Source organism: Sabethes cyaneus, chromosome 3 (assembly GCF_943734655.1).
Source record: "Sabethes cyaneus chromosome 3, idSabCyanKW18_F2, whole genome shotgun sequence".
Classification (NCBI taxonomy): domain Eukaryota; kingdom Metazoa; phylum Arthropoda; class Insecta; order Diptera; family Culicidae; genus Sabethes; species Sabethes cyaneus.
The window spans coordinates 146,301,159-146,316,659 of NC_071355.1; the positions used below are offsets into that span (position 1 = coordinate 146,301,159).

The window sequence follows — 15,501 nt, forward strand, 5'->3', positions numbered from 1 at the left end:
TACGGGATGCGCTGCAGAAATGTCAAAGAATTCTATGCTTGGTTGTCAGACAATTTTTCGGACTTCAGTAATGCCTGAGCAGTGCTACCATTTAAGTGTCATTTTTATGATATGTTCAATTTTGTAACAAAGCAAGTTTCGTACTTCATATATTCAATGAGTGTTATTGACTTACTTAGATTCTATTTTACTATTATGCTATTCTCTACACTTTCGAATTGCGCAGAGGGTTGCGACAAGGGGATGAACTGTGCTGTATGTTATTCAATATCGCTATTGAAGGTGTGATCCGTCGAGCAGGCATCGAAAGGAGAGGAACGATCTTTAGCAAGAGTAGCCAGCTCCTAGCCTTCGCAGACGACCTCGACATCATTACTAGAAACCTTGGGATGGCGGAGGCAATCTACGCTAAAAACGGAGGCTAGGAGGATAGGGTTAAAAACCAATGCGTCGCAAACCAAATATATGGTAGGAAGAGGCTCCAGAGAAAGCAACGTTTGCCTCCCACAGACAGTGACTATTGACGGTGATGAACCCGAAGTGTTGATGAGTTCATATATTTGGGATCTCTGGTCACCGTCAACAATAATACGAGTAAGGAGATTCAACGACGCATTCAAGCTGAAAATCGAGCCTACTTTTCTCTCCGCAAGACGCTTCGATCAAGGAGCATACGCCGCTGCACAAAGCAGACGATGTACCAAATGCTAATCAGACCGGTAGTCCTCTACGGACTTGAGACAACAACTTTGCTTACGGAAGAAATACGTGCACTTGCCGTATATGAACGAAAGGTGTTGCGGACTATTTTTGGTGGAGTACATACGGAAAGCGGAGAGCAGCGTAGGCGTATGAATCACGAGCTACAGGCACTACTTGAAGAGATTCCCATCGTACACTAGACTACGGTGAACCGGCCACGTCGTGTGATTATTGGACGATTGTGTAGTTCTCTTCAAGAACCCCACCGGCACCAGGAATAGAAGAACCCAACGTGCTAGATTGGCTCGACAAGGTTGAAGCCGACTTGCCTGTGTCGAGACGCGCAACGAATTGGCGACGAGTAGCCCAGGACCCAGTACAATGGAGATGGATTCTTGATGCGGCGAGAGCTACCCCGACTCTCGGCTGCTAAATCAATTAATAAAACCCGCGAAACCTATGCTGAGATCAGAAAATGTTGCGGAAATTATCATCAAGCATTTGTCGGCTGTTAAAATGAAATGCAAGCAAGAAAATATTCTCTTGCTTAACAAAAGTGCGCGAATAAAATTCTTCTCGGGGTTGTACATAGTAGGATTTGGCTGCGTTGTTGAACCATTTTTATGTCAGGTATACCAATTTATTATGTGATTTGTATATTTCACTTTAGAAAGTTGACTTTCTGTTTTTATTCAACTGAATTCCAGGCGGCTGTAAGAGCGCAAGACTATTTCGGGGCTAGTGTTACGATTATAACTTTTAAAATAAGGGATGCTCGTGAAACGCGAAAATCTCCAGTGATCTCAATTTTCTGAATATTGTTTTAATATAAACTATGCTCGGAGGCGAAATTTCACAAAATTTTGAGACCTTTCGGCCCACATCTGTACGATAATTTTGAAAAATTCCCTGGTTTCAAGTAAATTTTGACGTTTGGTCAAGCTTTGTATGGCGTGCCACTGTGCGAAGGTTCGTATATAAATCAACATTAGGTGCGTACAATGTAGTACACTCAAGTCGCTTTTTACGTAAAGGATACGTTCCTCGTAAATCAAAATCGCGAAAAAAACCGCGTAAATTCCAAAATTCGCGTAAAAAACACCAAAAATTCGCGTAAAAAAACTTCGTGGATTTCAACGTTTCGTGAAAAAATAGACCAATTGAGCACATCCTCGTAAATTCCGAAATTCGCGTAAAAAATCCGCGTAAATTCCGAAACTCGCGTAAAAACCGCGTAAATTCGCGTAAAAATAGTCGTGTGAAAAACAAACCGCGTAAAAAGCGACTTCAGTGTATTCTCAAAACCGGTATTCTCGGGTACTTTTTCATTTCGCCGTAAACAGCGGAAGAGAGGAGACACGAAGAGAGTCTCTCATTTGCAGATATGTCGAAATGAAAAAGTACCCGAGGTATGGGGTTTGAAAATAAACCCACTTAAATGTTTAAGTGGAGATTTATTTGTTATTTAAGTTTTATGATATTATTCACTGAACTTTTAGGAAACTCCGCTTGCTAAGATAATCGTATTAGTTTTATTGAAGGTTTTCTTGGAAATATTCCAATAGTTAAAGTTTGATCTGGTTTTTCCCTTTCTACTGAGCTTAATTACAATTATTTTATTCTGGTAAGTTGGCAAACTTGCCGTAGTCATGACACAGTGTATTATGTACGTTAATGTGTGTTTTGCTTCGAAGAATTTGAACGAACATTTCTCCTCTTTTCTTAATTTGGGAGTACGTATCTTTTTTCATCGTTTTACTTTAAAAATAAATATAATTTCTTTGTAGTTCTATATCACCCTGTGTTTTGTATTTTTCGCCAGTTTTCGAAAATTTCAATTTCTAACTTTTGTTTATTCAACACTTTTTACAGAAAACTTAAATTGGCTTATGACACTAAAGTCGGTTTGTCTGATTTTTCACTTGAATCTTCTAAACTGTTAGCCGTACAGGTAGTTTTTGGTATCTCCGAATGAGTAACTTTTTGGTTGTTGTTTTTTTCTTCGTGTCCTAGTTTAATAATAATGTATCGTAGGATTTCAAGAGTTTGTTTCGCGTATGTGGTTTTATTGCTGCTGAAGCAGAAGATTCTCCAGCTCATCAGCACTTCGCATTAGGAAGGCAGCACTCTCCCGGTAACCGGTGACAAGCTGTTTGACGGCGGTGATTTCTGCACTATTGAGTTTATGTGCCAAGATGGGTCGTTTCATCGATAAATCTGTCGGAGCTGTAAGCAAACAATGACCATTGGTTAGTAACAGAAACACATTAAGGCTAAGTCTATCGCATAATTGAAGCGCTTACCGGTACCCGTGGCGGACATGGTAGTAGTAGTGCTGTTCGAACTGCTAACCGAATTCATAAAATTCTGATAGTGCTGTGATCGGTTCTGGAATCCGGTGTTGTAGTCGTGGAAATTGGAAATAGTTGGCACCGTCGTTGGGATGGTAGGCGTAGAGCTAGCACTGGCACTTGGAATATTTCTAAAAATATGATTAATACACGTTAATTACAATAATTCTCTACGACTACTACAGCAACAAGATAAATTACAAAGACTCTTTACAAAAATGTGTACTTACAACTTCATTTGATTCATATCGGGGGTTGTGTTCTGGATTGGTGACATTTTCGGGACTGGTTCCGTTTTCACAGCTGGTACGGTGTCCGTTTCGCACTTCATGTTCATGTTTTGGTAGAGATTTGGTACATTTGGTGGTTCTGATGTCTGAAATTGATAACGACAGATTAATTACAGATATCGTTCGAGCATGGATGCTAATTCGAAAACTGCCTTCTACATTGGAAGGGGACATTTTACCATAAAACTTACCGCCGTTGTCTGATTCACCGATTGGCTGATCGGTTCCAATCCTATCCGCATTCTTTTGGCATTGAGGCTTTCGTTCTCACAGGCTAGTGCCAGAATTTGTTCCGCTTGAACGGACGTCAGATGAGCTGGCGTTGGCCGCGACTAAAATGGGTAAAACTGTTTATTAGTATTGTTTTGAAATGTGTATGGGTTATTTTCCTTTTGATCAACCTCACTTACAGTGTTTTCCCATCCCTCACGGGTCTTTTTATTCCGCCTACAGGACTTAAGATAGGTTCGAATGCGTTTCCGAGCTCGTTCTGCAAATTCGGGAAACTGTCGTGTACAGGAATCTATAATAGCTTGAATCTTCTCTTTGGGTTGCTTCGAAATTGGAATTATACGATCCAGATTCTCGTCAACAAACAACCGAACGAACATGTTGAATGCTTTCAATCGTTCCGGATCATTAACGGTTGCCTCGATGCGATCCTCAGAATCATCTTCCGAAAGCTCGTCGTCATCTTTCTGCTCGGAAGAGTTCGTTTCATCTTGCTGTTCGATGGGAGACGATTGCTGACGTTCGGTAATCGGCAGTTGGTTGAAGGACGTCTTGGCGTTCATCGCAAGAGCGTTCTGGTACTGCTGCCAGAGGTTGGTCATAGTAGCCAGGTCCGGACCTTCGGCACCGTTTTGAGCTATAGAGCAAATAGAAACCAGTTAGAAGGGACTTTGCTCGAAAAGATATATAATCGATACACTAACATTTACCTGCCGCTGAGTTTTGATAGTTCCATGCCAGCAGCATCAGTTTGAATTTGTCGGCATCCTTGATGAGACCTGGAAAAAAATATAAAAATGGATTTAATATTATTAACTTTTAGTAACTGATAACAGCAACATACTTAAATTCGTCATAGAATAACAAACTTTTTAAGTCAATCGGATACTCATAAAAAATTAAATTGAAAGAACACTGAGTGTTCATCTATAATAGATGGCCATATTAGACATTGCATTCCATAAAGGTCATGGTAGAGACGTTTTAAAAGTACCCAAGATATCCCAAGAGGTCGAATTAGGGACACAAATGAATAGGTTGTTCGGAGCTCTTTCTTCTTTCTCTACCAGTTACAGGCAGAGAAAGCCTCCACTCTAGTATAAACAATGGTCCAAAGGTCCAAAGACCAAAGATAGACGGTTGGCTTATTATAGATGTCATAGATGAAGCGGAGGAGATGCTCATCAAGTTCAAAAAGGAACCGACGGTCCAGAGCAAGTAGCTGGCAGGCAGCCATGTTTTCGAAGCCAACATGTTAGCGTTAGCGTAAACGAGAAATCATATATTCGCCACTCTTCACACAAGCTAGCTCTTCAGCTGGGGCCCACGACTCCTGAGCCCGCCTGATGTTAGCTCTCGTCAACGCCAAGCAAATGAGATAAAGGTGCCAGTTAGCTGGTCCAGAGCACGAAGTAGTTACAAGGGACTGATGGAAATATCTCTGGGCGAAGCGTGCCAGATCAAGGCCCTGTAGCAACGTACTCTCGTAGAGTATAAAAATCTCGACGAGGTTTCAACTGCAGTAAACCTGCAAAATGCTCTAAGGGAACAGTTCAAAGCCAGGGTAGCACCAATGAGGTTGCGAGAGGCATACGGTGATATGCAAATCGTAACCATTAATGTGCCAGAAGCCATTGCCAGCGATATGCTGGCACCTGGCAAAATTAAGGTTTGTTGATCCGTGTGTGCACTCACTGGAGTTCTTTTTCAAATGCATGAGTTTTGGCCATCTGCCGGGGAAATACAAAACCCTTGATCGGTCTCAGCTGTGTAGGCGATGTGCACAACAGAAGCAGGCAATAAACATGCCACAGGCGAACCAACGTGTCCGACCTTTGAGCAGGCTCTAAAGCGGTGAAGTCAGGTTATCACAGATTAACGGCGCAACAGTTGCTCTGGCAATCGGAGGTTGAGACGAAATGCGATATTGCCATTATCGCAGACCCCTACCCTGTCCATCGGGGCAACGGTGACTGGGTAACGGATAAGGGTCGGATGGCAGCAATTGCTGTCATGGACAGATACCCTATCCAAGAAGTGGTATCGACCGACCAAAAGGAGTATGTGATTGCTGTAGTCGATGGCGTCTACATCTGCAGCTGCTACACTCCGCCTAGGTGGTCACCGGATATGCTAGATAAGCTCAATGGTGAGTTCACGGGTCGCAAGCCGGTTGTCATTGTGGCTGACTTCAATGCCTGGGCACTCGAGTAAGGTAGTAGGCCTAATACTCCTAGAGCCAATAGGGTCTGGAGGGTGTCCGATGAGCACACCCATCAAGTGACCATCAAGCCATACGGTATACTATGGACCGATGGAGGCTGAAAACCTTCGATAAGGACCTTTTCGTGGAAGCACCACAGCGCAGAGAGCAATCGCTAGAACCTGACTGTCAATGAGCTGAGGAACGTTCTAATGAGAGAATGTAATAAAACCATGCCTATGAACGTGCAGCCAATGAACGGTCGTCGCTTAGTATACTGGTTGAACGAGACCATTGAAAGCAAGGAGACATCGTGGAAGGGTTATTTCCGCAGCACAACCCAGTGACGCGACTTCCGACCCCCTACTGTCAAACCAACAACACCCTCACACCGGTCACAAATGCGTAGTTCATTGCGTTTGTCTGGGGTTTAAAGACGAAGAAGACTCCCGGTCCTGATGGGAAACCGAACGAAACCTTGAAGGTGGCGATCCAAGCATATCCTAAAATGCCTAGAAGTATGCCGGATGCTACGTGTACGACACGGCTAATAGGGCAATGAAGTACAAAGTAACAACGGTGTTCCATAGGGCTCGATTCTCGGTCCGACGCTCTGGAACGCTATGTACGATCAGGTGTTGAGACCCAAGCTGCCCAATGGGGTGGAGTATACCGGCTTCGCCAACAATATCGTCCCAACAGTGGCATACCATTAGGCGGAAACTGTAATGATCAGCAACCGTAAGGCGACTCTTGTGGCCAAAATTAAGGTACGGGGACAAGAGATTGTCTCTAAACATAATGTGAAGTATTTGGGTGTCATGGCAGACAATAGGCTGCACTTCACCAAACATGTGGAATATGCTTGTGGTACGGCGTCAATGGCGGTTACTGCGCTGGACCCACAGGCTGATCCAAAATATCTCATCTTGGATCAACCGAAGACATGGTGAGGTAAACTTTCACCTCATGTAATTTTTGTTAGGCCATGGGTGTTTTAAGAAGTATTTGTGGGAGGGTAGAGTCACCCTTCTGCCCCGTGCGTACGACAGCCGAGAAAACGCCGGAGCACGTGATGTTTCACTATCAGCGCTTCGATACCACTCGGTGTGAGAAGCTTGCGGTCGCTGCACTAGTCATCAACACTGACAACATCATACAGAGGATATGTGCAGAACGATAGGGCGGTGAGGGACGTGATAGCCAAGTTGCAACGTCTAGAGCAGGAGCAACGACAGGGCTGACATAGCTTAGCTAGGGTCAGTTAAAGGGCGGACTTGGCAGCTAGGCAGTACAGGGCCTAGGGATGGGTGCAGTAGTTAGAGCATGACAGGTGTTGTTGCTTTGAACCTAGACGTGTAACGATAAACGACGGCGAAGTGCTTAGACAGGTCCTCTCTCCCGAAGCAATACTCAACGATGGTCCCGGAAGGAGTTGAGGAAAAGTAGAGCAAAAGAGTCTTTAGTCGGTAGGCGCAAGTTTGCACCTTGCGATTCCTGCACAACACCTTGAAGGTGTTGTCTTTGGAAGATTTTCTCAAACCTGTGTTTAAACATCTCCAAATGTCACCATAGGCGTAGCGGCGGGAGAGCGGGCCTAAGGGTTTAAGTAAAGGGGTTCAGGGGTTGTGGAAGATCCGAGTGAAGCTCAAACCCCATAAACCTGTTGCAAACGTTGCAATGTCCTGTTAGAGCTCAGGACACCAAACCTAAAAGCCGCGTTTGAGAGACCCTTTAGCACATTAGGATCCGTTCCAGGAATATTATAATAGTGTAATCTATGGTGGAATCTTTTCCTCGAAATATTAGCTTACAGAAAAGTTCCTGACCGAAGAGGGACAGGTCAAAACCCTATCGCACCGTGCTCTTGTTGAGTGCAGGAATCTTGACGAGATTACGACGGTAGTTGACTCTGCAGGGCGCGTTGAGAGATCAGCTCTGTATTGAGGAAAATGGTTATGTGAATATGCAGATCGCTGTGATCAACGTGCCTACAGCTACCGCCAACAAAATGCTGGAGGATGCACTCTTCCGTTTATTTTGATACTAATTTCGTAATGATCCGACCACGGGAAGTAGATAAAAACGATCATACACGAAAGCATTCCTGTACGGCGTGGAACAACTTCGACGGAATGAAACGTCGCTCCTGTACAAACATGTATTTCATGTACCTTTTGATGTAGGACTACGTCTTTGATTTCTATTCTATCTATATGGGGTGCACTTTAGAAAAACGAAAACACATATAATGAAAAGTGGTTATAGTAGGCACGCTTATAACATAGTCATCCCTTAATAGATTCTACGGATATTGGTATCAATCGATTGGAAATTTTTCAAAAAATCCATTACAATACAGTAGAGTACATGTTTCCGTAACAGAGGTTTAATAATTGAGAAAATATTAGACGATTATTCATCATTTCGTTATTTTCATTTTTTTGCCTTCCCACGTCAATGCTTCCCTAGCACGGATGACAGAAATATGTGGGAGATGCGCTATGGGTTAAACGAATGCTGCGCATCGTCATGCGGTCAGCGGTTTTGGCAGGTGACACATCGGCATCGGCACATTGTCTTTCGCTGCGCATCGTCATTCGGTCAGCGGGTTCATTCTAAAGGCTCCAAACCGTCCTCTTTAGGACAAACGAATTGTATTATGAAGAGATTAAAATTTTCTTTACTAATCGTAATGAAATTTCCAAATGTAGCTGTTTTGTTACATCACAAAGAACTTTCTTCTGATTAGTTCTTTAAAACATTAAATTTGTGGCGATGAAGCCGTGTCCAAATAGAATTGCTACTAATTGTGTTACACGTCATGGATAACTTTTCAATATAATAATCTTCAAAAGTAATCGAATTTCGACTTCTGTCTACCGTACTAAAACGTATTGGACAAATTTATCTAAACGATCATAAACATAAAAGTCTATCCTGATTACAGATCCAACCAGTAGCGTTTGTCCGGTAAACAATATTCCCAATACTGTGAATCCTCACACCAATAACCCATCTAAAGGAGGAGAGTTGACAATGGACATCATGAGTTAGAAATTTGAGAATTCAAGATTAACAAACGGAACTTTTCAGGTCCACAATTTAAGTTATCTGAAGAGTTGAAATTATGAATTTCTCACATTCGGTGTTAAGTCAGACCGAACCAAGTCGCAAAACTAAAAAAAAATGAGTTAATGGCAGCAAGGAATCAAGAATTTCCTTAGCTACATTTTATTTTAACCAGATTTCAAAAATTTTGCAAAGAGCATGGCTTATGGCATAAATTTACTTTGAATGAACGATAAAAATCCATCAAAGTATGCCGTCATAGTGGATCAAGTGTATACAACCTTGGCGACTGTAACGAAGACACACTTTCATGAAAATGAGGAGATGGAAGAAATTACACGTGATATATCCGATTTTTCATTATATTGTAAGAACCCAATCCTTTAATGCGCTACTTGGGCATCTGTACATGAAATTCATACAAAAATTACCGCTTTTATCATTGGGAGACGAATTGCTCTACATTCGTAGTCCTACGTCAAGCCTGCGTCCATGCCACTAGGCGTGGACCCTTGTACTTTTTCTCGGAAACTATTGGAACAACTTTTTTTTTTTTTTTGTTGGTAGAAGTTCGAAAAAGACGTCTATAACTTTTAAGCTTTGAGCTCAAAACACAGCTTGAGAAAAAAGGAAAAGCAGACAATATTTTATTTTTCAACCATCTTTTTTCTTGAAATATGTTTTTTACAGAAGCGGCGTTTTATGCCATCGAGGTCCACGCCGCACAGGAATGCTTACGTATATGATCGTTTTTATCCACTTCCCGTGGGGTCTACCAAAAATGACGCCTAATATCTCAAAAACTGCGATACTTGGAAAAATGGTACCTTCAGCAAATACTTTTGCAATAAGATCATATACAACTTTTCTGAAGAAACCATAGCTGTACATCATAAAACAAAAAGGTTTGATTTTGCAGCGCCACCTGTGATTGAGTTCGAACTAAAACTATTGATCAACCGTTGCGTTTATTGGTATACAAAAATTCTTCCAAATATACTATATTAATAAAATCATTATTAAAAGAGTTACTAAAAAGTTCACGATTTCAAGCATTCAAACCACTATGCACAGTTGGGGGTTCAAACCCCGCCTAAAGCAAATATATAATTGGCATTGTCAAAGTCAAACATTTTGCTATTGACTTTCTTTATTATTACCAATCTATAGCATAACAAGTCAATGTTAATGAAATATTCTGGATTTGACATTCGTTGAAGAAGGTCTACGATATCGTTTCCTCTCAACGTTAGCTGTTACTCCTCAATGAAAGTTGGACCCCTCCAAAACTAGATGGCTTAGATACCGTTGCTGGAAAGACTTTCGAGCAAGCTACGTATTCGATTTTGTTACATCATGCACCTGGCTGGAAGGATGGAAATCTTCCATTAATCGCATAGCCAAAGTTATGTCCACGATTGAGTCTAAATCGAAAACGAAAATCCATGTTCAAGATGAAGTCCAATTCTAAGCCGTAATCCAAGCCCAAGGTGAAGTCCAAGTCAAAGCCCCAGCATAAGTCCAAACCCAAAGCCAAGCCCAAGTCCAAGTCTAAGTACAAGTCCAAGTCCAAGTCCCAGTTCAAGTTCAAGTCCAAGTCCAAGTCCAAGTTCAAGTCCAAGTCCAAGTCCAAGTCCAAGTCCAAGTCTACAAGTCCAAGTCCAAGTCCAAGTCCAAGTCCAAGTCCAAGTCCAAGTCCAAGTCCAAGTCCAAGTCCAAGTCCAAGTGCAAGTCCAAGTCCAAGTCCAAGTCCAAGTCCAAGTCCAAGTCCAAGTCCAAGTCCAAGTCCAAGTCCAAGTCCAAGTCCAAGTCCAAGTCCAAGTCCAATTCCAAGTCCAAGTCCAAGTCCAAGTCCAAGTCCAAGTCCAAGTCCAAGTCCAAGTCCAAGACCAAGTCCAAGTCCAAGTCCAAGTCCAAGTCCAAGTCCAAGTCCAAGTCTAAGTCCAAGTCCAAGTCCAAGTCCAAGTCTTAGTCCAAGTCCAAGTCCAAGTTCAAGTTCAAGTCCAAGTCCAAGTCCAAGTCCAAGTCCAAGTCCAAGTCCAAGTCCAAGTCCAAGTCCAAGTCCAAGTCCAAGTCCAAGTCCAAGTCCAAGTCCAAGTCCAAGTCCAAGTCCAAGTCCAAGTCCAAGTCCAAGTCCAAGTCCAAGTCCAAGTCCAAGTCCAAGTCCAAGTCCAAGTCCAAGTGCAAGTCCAAGTCCAAGCCCAAGTCCAAGTCTAAGTCCAACTCTAAATCTAAGCCCAAGCCCAAGTCCAAGCCTACGTCCACGTCCAAGTCCAACTCTAAAGCTAAACCCAAGCCCAAGTGCAAGTCCAAGTCAAGGTCCAGGTCCATATCCAAATCCAAATCAAAGTCCAAATTCAAATCCAAGTCCAAGTCCAAATCCAAACCCAAGCTCAAGTTCAAGTCCAAATCCAAGTCTAAATTTAAGTTTTAAACCAAGTCTCCACGTCCGAGTCCAAATTTAAGTTCAAGTAAAACCAGGAGTGGGAATGGTTGAACTAATTCCTACGAAATTTATTTGACACCAACACTTGCTACTAACTCTGGTCATGCATTCAATTATCAAATTACTAAATAATTTCATTGAGTCAGCTTGTACTTAACTAATTTCAACTTTTCAGCTAATGGTGAAAGCAAATCAAAGTTTCAGCAATCGCTATTGTAACGATGGAAAAAAATTACATTTATTTTCGTTTACCTACTTGAGTTCAATTTTTTGTCATATGAAGTGTTAGCACAGAAAAATGACATCCAAGCCAGAACAAATTTATCCCTATTTACTCTGTAAATTTTTCCTGGAAAATTCGAGCACTCATTAAGCGGCAAGCATGCATGCTGCGTTACCGCCAATTTGACAGTTAATCGATGGGGAAACTGTCAGAATAACGCTGACGAACGCGTGCCTTCCGGTCTACATATCGCCGAACTAAAATGGATAGATATATCCGCGTCAACGTTATTGTTGATGTTTTTGTTTATTCTCAATTTCGACTGCAAAGTACCCCTTTTTAATGAACTTATAAAAGTTAAGTTTTTTTGGCAAACCCTCCCAGTAAGAATATTTTCTGAATGCGCCCCTGTTTGTAGGCCATGTTACTCTCGGCCTTAAAAAAATCAATGTTGGATTTTAGTTTTACTTTTTCCAGTCACTTTTTTTAAAAACTCAGGGTATTTTATAAAAGCTACTCATATATTTATCACATTTTTGCGGGTCTTATAATTTTCGAGTTTAATGTTTTATGGAAATCGATAAAATAGACCCTATCAAAAGGTTTGTCGTAATCAGTTCCGACTAGATGTGCTATCCACCCAGTTTTATTGGATTCTTGAAAGGGTCGTGCCAAAAGCTTTCGCTGTCACGTGGACTCGAAATCTGTCCACGAAGAAAATGTTTTGAAATGTTGTTTAGATGACTTGACAGTAATCTTATGTTTTAATTGAATATTTTCATTTGATAAAATGCAATAGCTGAAAACTTTTTTCCTGATATTAAAATAAACCGTCGCCAATTATACGTGAAAATATTACCTGCGTATGCATCTTCACCCGTCGCGCCAACACTGGTGCCATTGTTTTCTGTTGATTCATTGTTGAAAGGCATCGAAATAGAGTCCTGAAAGGGAAATAAAAACAAGAAGCTCAGTATTGTTGTTTTCATATGGTCATTCTATCATGTACTAGTTTAAAGATTAATACAATATATTTTTGAATTATTATTTTATAATAGTAAAAATTCATTATTAAGTTTTTTCAACAGTCTAAGCGAAATTTGTTAAATGTAAATTTAAGAACGGTTTTTAGTATCATTTCTATCTTTGAAATGGCATTACAAATTACAAAATTTTAGCGTGTTTTTTGATACCGAAAACAATCATTTAATCCGAAAGTACAACCCTTCATCGATAAACATCTGATGACTTCTAGCGAACAAAAAAACTTTCGCTGCTTTATTCCAATCGGTCCTTCCGCATGCTTCCTTACACGATTTGTGATTGGATTGCAACAGGCACGCGGTTTCGTTGTTCGAAACATTTTAATATACAGCCAGTAGTGTAAGTGACGCCCGCCCCCCCCCCCCCCCCGTTGGTGTAAAACACTCATCAAGCGAAGTCGAGTAACGAGAAGGTGCGTTACTAGCCGCGTTATTAATAATTGGTGGAGATGCTCTGTTTGTTCATATTACTAATTCGGTGGGCTGTGGGATGTTGTAGCTAGAATATGGCAACCGATAAGCATAGCATAACATAGCATCTTAATTTAATGTCATATCGAAATAACAAACATCGGTCGAACGAATACTTTGGTATAAAATCAGTTTCCGATATTTTAGAATATTTCAACGTCCCCAACCACCAGTTAGTGGGATAGGACGAAGAAGATGAACATTAAGCTGGATGACTTTGGTAGTTAGTGTGAGGATGTTATTACTTCAGCGATGGATGGATGCACAACACAGGCAGGCAACATCCTCTTTCCGATAAAGTGCATCAGATTTGAAACGAGGAGGGTTCGCTCTGACGGGGATAGGTAAGAACGATGTGCACACGCACGATGAATACCTTTGCGGGGACAGGCTGGGATGGGATGATTTCTATATCCCCCACTCGGTACCAGGTTACTTCATGTCATGAATGAATAAGAAATAGTAGTAACGCACTGCAAAACAGCGACGTCGTATGTGCGAGTGATGATTGCACCGAATAGGGTGGCCCGAGGACTAAACAGATACACCGTCAAAGGAGAATCGATCTAGACACGCTATTTGGGAGTGCCAAATGTAAAAGGAAATGCGGAACGGTGGAGTTGTTGTGTAGATAATATACAATTCTTCATTCTGCCTACTCGAGGAGAGCCAAACCCTGCGGGCGGGTAAAATATTTTGGTCTGGAGTGGGCACAATACATAGGATCGCCGTAAACCACCCACTATTCGGACATGTCCTCGTTTTTTGCTTCACCCGTGCCCCGTGCCCCGTGCCACCTTCGTACGTTGGAAGGAACCCTCGCAAAATATAATCACTCGTCTTCAGAAACTTTAGCCTTTATAAGAATCCCCCCTGCTCTTGGAGTGCTACCCAAAACATCCTCCCTTCGCATTATCTACCCACCCATTTCCACCGAACGGCATCCCGTAGCAACTATTCCTTGGTCCTACCAACTTTTCGTCTTATGCGGACCGACACCGTCAGCAGTACTGTTGAGTAAGGAAACGGTCCCCTTCGTTGGTTTTTCTTTGGCGTTCTCTAGCCGGAGCAGCCGCTGTCGCTGCTGCTTGTCCCTTGTCATATCCTCAGGTCTCTTTCTTCGGCTTAAGATTAATTAATTTTTATATTTTCAGCCATCAGACAGCAGGAAAAAGGATCGTACAAAAAGGGTAGCCGTAATGGACTGGCAAAGCAGTGGAATTGGAGGCGGGTAAGATGGAGGTGGAGATGGTACCGAATGGCTCACGGAGCTTCTGCAAGGCTACATGATAAAATGGGCAAAACGAGACGAAGGACGGGCAGGCATCATGACGAAGAAGAAGAAAAAAAAACTTAGATGAAGAAGCTGGGGGAAAATTCGATTCGGAATTTTTTTCGACGTCGCTTTCGCCCGATATACAGAAGCTCTTTGGGTTCGTTATCCAGCCAGTGTCCCCCAAACCAACGATGCAGCGTCCCAGGACCCGTCAGGATCTAACTTTTATATTTCTTCCGATGCGGTGCTGTAGGGATCAAGGAAAACCCTCTTCATTCCCGGCTCTGTTGCGGACCACCGATGACTGCTTGCCTGTTTTTCCACCGTACCCCACCGCAACCCAGTGCCCTGTGTTGTGCGGCATTGAGTACCATAAGGGCAACCGACGGCACGGAGAATGGGTGCAAATGGGAATTGTGTACATCAGCATCCAGGAAAGGAACGTTCGGGCGTGTGTATTTTTTTCCTTGCTCTTCGCTCGGCACCATTGGAAGAAGTTGGAGGCGGCTTCTTTTTCGTTTCTTGCTGGCGCTCAAACTGTCAAGAATTAAAAAAGATAGATGACGTGGGGCGACTTGCGGAGAATGGGATCAGGTACCGCTACGCTTACAGCAGCGGCGGAGATAGCCGAATAGCTTGCGTTGAGACTATGGCTGATTCAACGGGGGGAGGTGGTTTATGTGAGTGTGTGTGTGCATGTCTAAGGCATTAGTGAAGGGCGAATAACTTGAGAAGTGGGTGGTATATTTCGAAAGGGACAAGCGGTCCTTTTTCTTGAGCTGGTGGACGACGGAACTGTTTTTCCTATTTTCTTCGGGACGCTGCCAAGGTGTATTGATTTTCAGAGGGATACGGTCCTCTGCAAGCAACCACTGTGAAACACTGTGTAGCAAGTAGTCGACAGAAACTGTCCAACTGCAAACGGAATTTTTCCTTTTGCTTAAACATACTTTGGAATGATATTTTTGATATATATCTAAAGCATATGCCTATCTGGATAGTAAAGTTTTGGTTATTGATATTTTCATTCAAAAGATTTCAACGAAATTTCGTTTGCTTTAAAACATGTATCAACTTGATCAACAAGTCTAATACAGTTTCTAAATATATAAAAATTAATAACGTTTGGTGTCGCTTCCATTATATGATAGCAATAGTTTCTTTACATATTTGGAACTAAAACGCTGTACCCA

General features: G+C 42.2%; 1 protein-coding gene across 1 annotated transcript in view; it reads right to left on the bottom strand.

Moving 5' to 3' along the window:
* Nucleotides 1–2,767: 2,767 nt before the first annotated feature.
* Nucleotides 2,768–15,501, bottom strand: part of LOC128740232 (nucleolar protein 4-like) — a 121,745-nt gene continuing 109,011 nt past the window's right edge. The window contains exons 2-8 of the mRNA XM_053835765.1: nt 12,378–12,462; nt 4,279–4,353; nt 3,754–4,211; nt 3,523–3,675; nt 3,284–3,429; nt 3,006–3,184; nt 2,768–2,928 (exon numbers count right to left, since the gene is read on the bottom strand). Of these exons, the coding sequence (XP_053691740.1) occupies nt 2,768–2,928; nt 3,006–3,184; nt 3,284–3,429; nt 3,523–3,675; nt 3,754–4,211; nt 4,279–4,353; nt 12,378–12,462 (1,257 nt within the window). The remainder of the gene's footprint in view (nt 2,929–3,005; nt 3,185–3,283; nt 3,430–3,522; nt 3,676–3,753; nt 4,212–4,278; nt 4,354–12,377; nt 12,463–15,501) is intronic.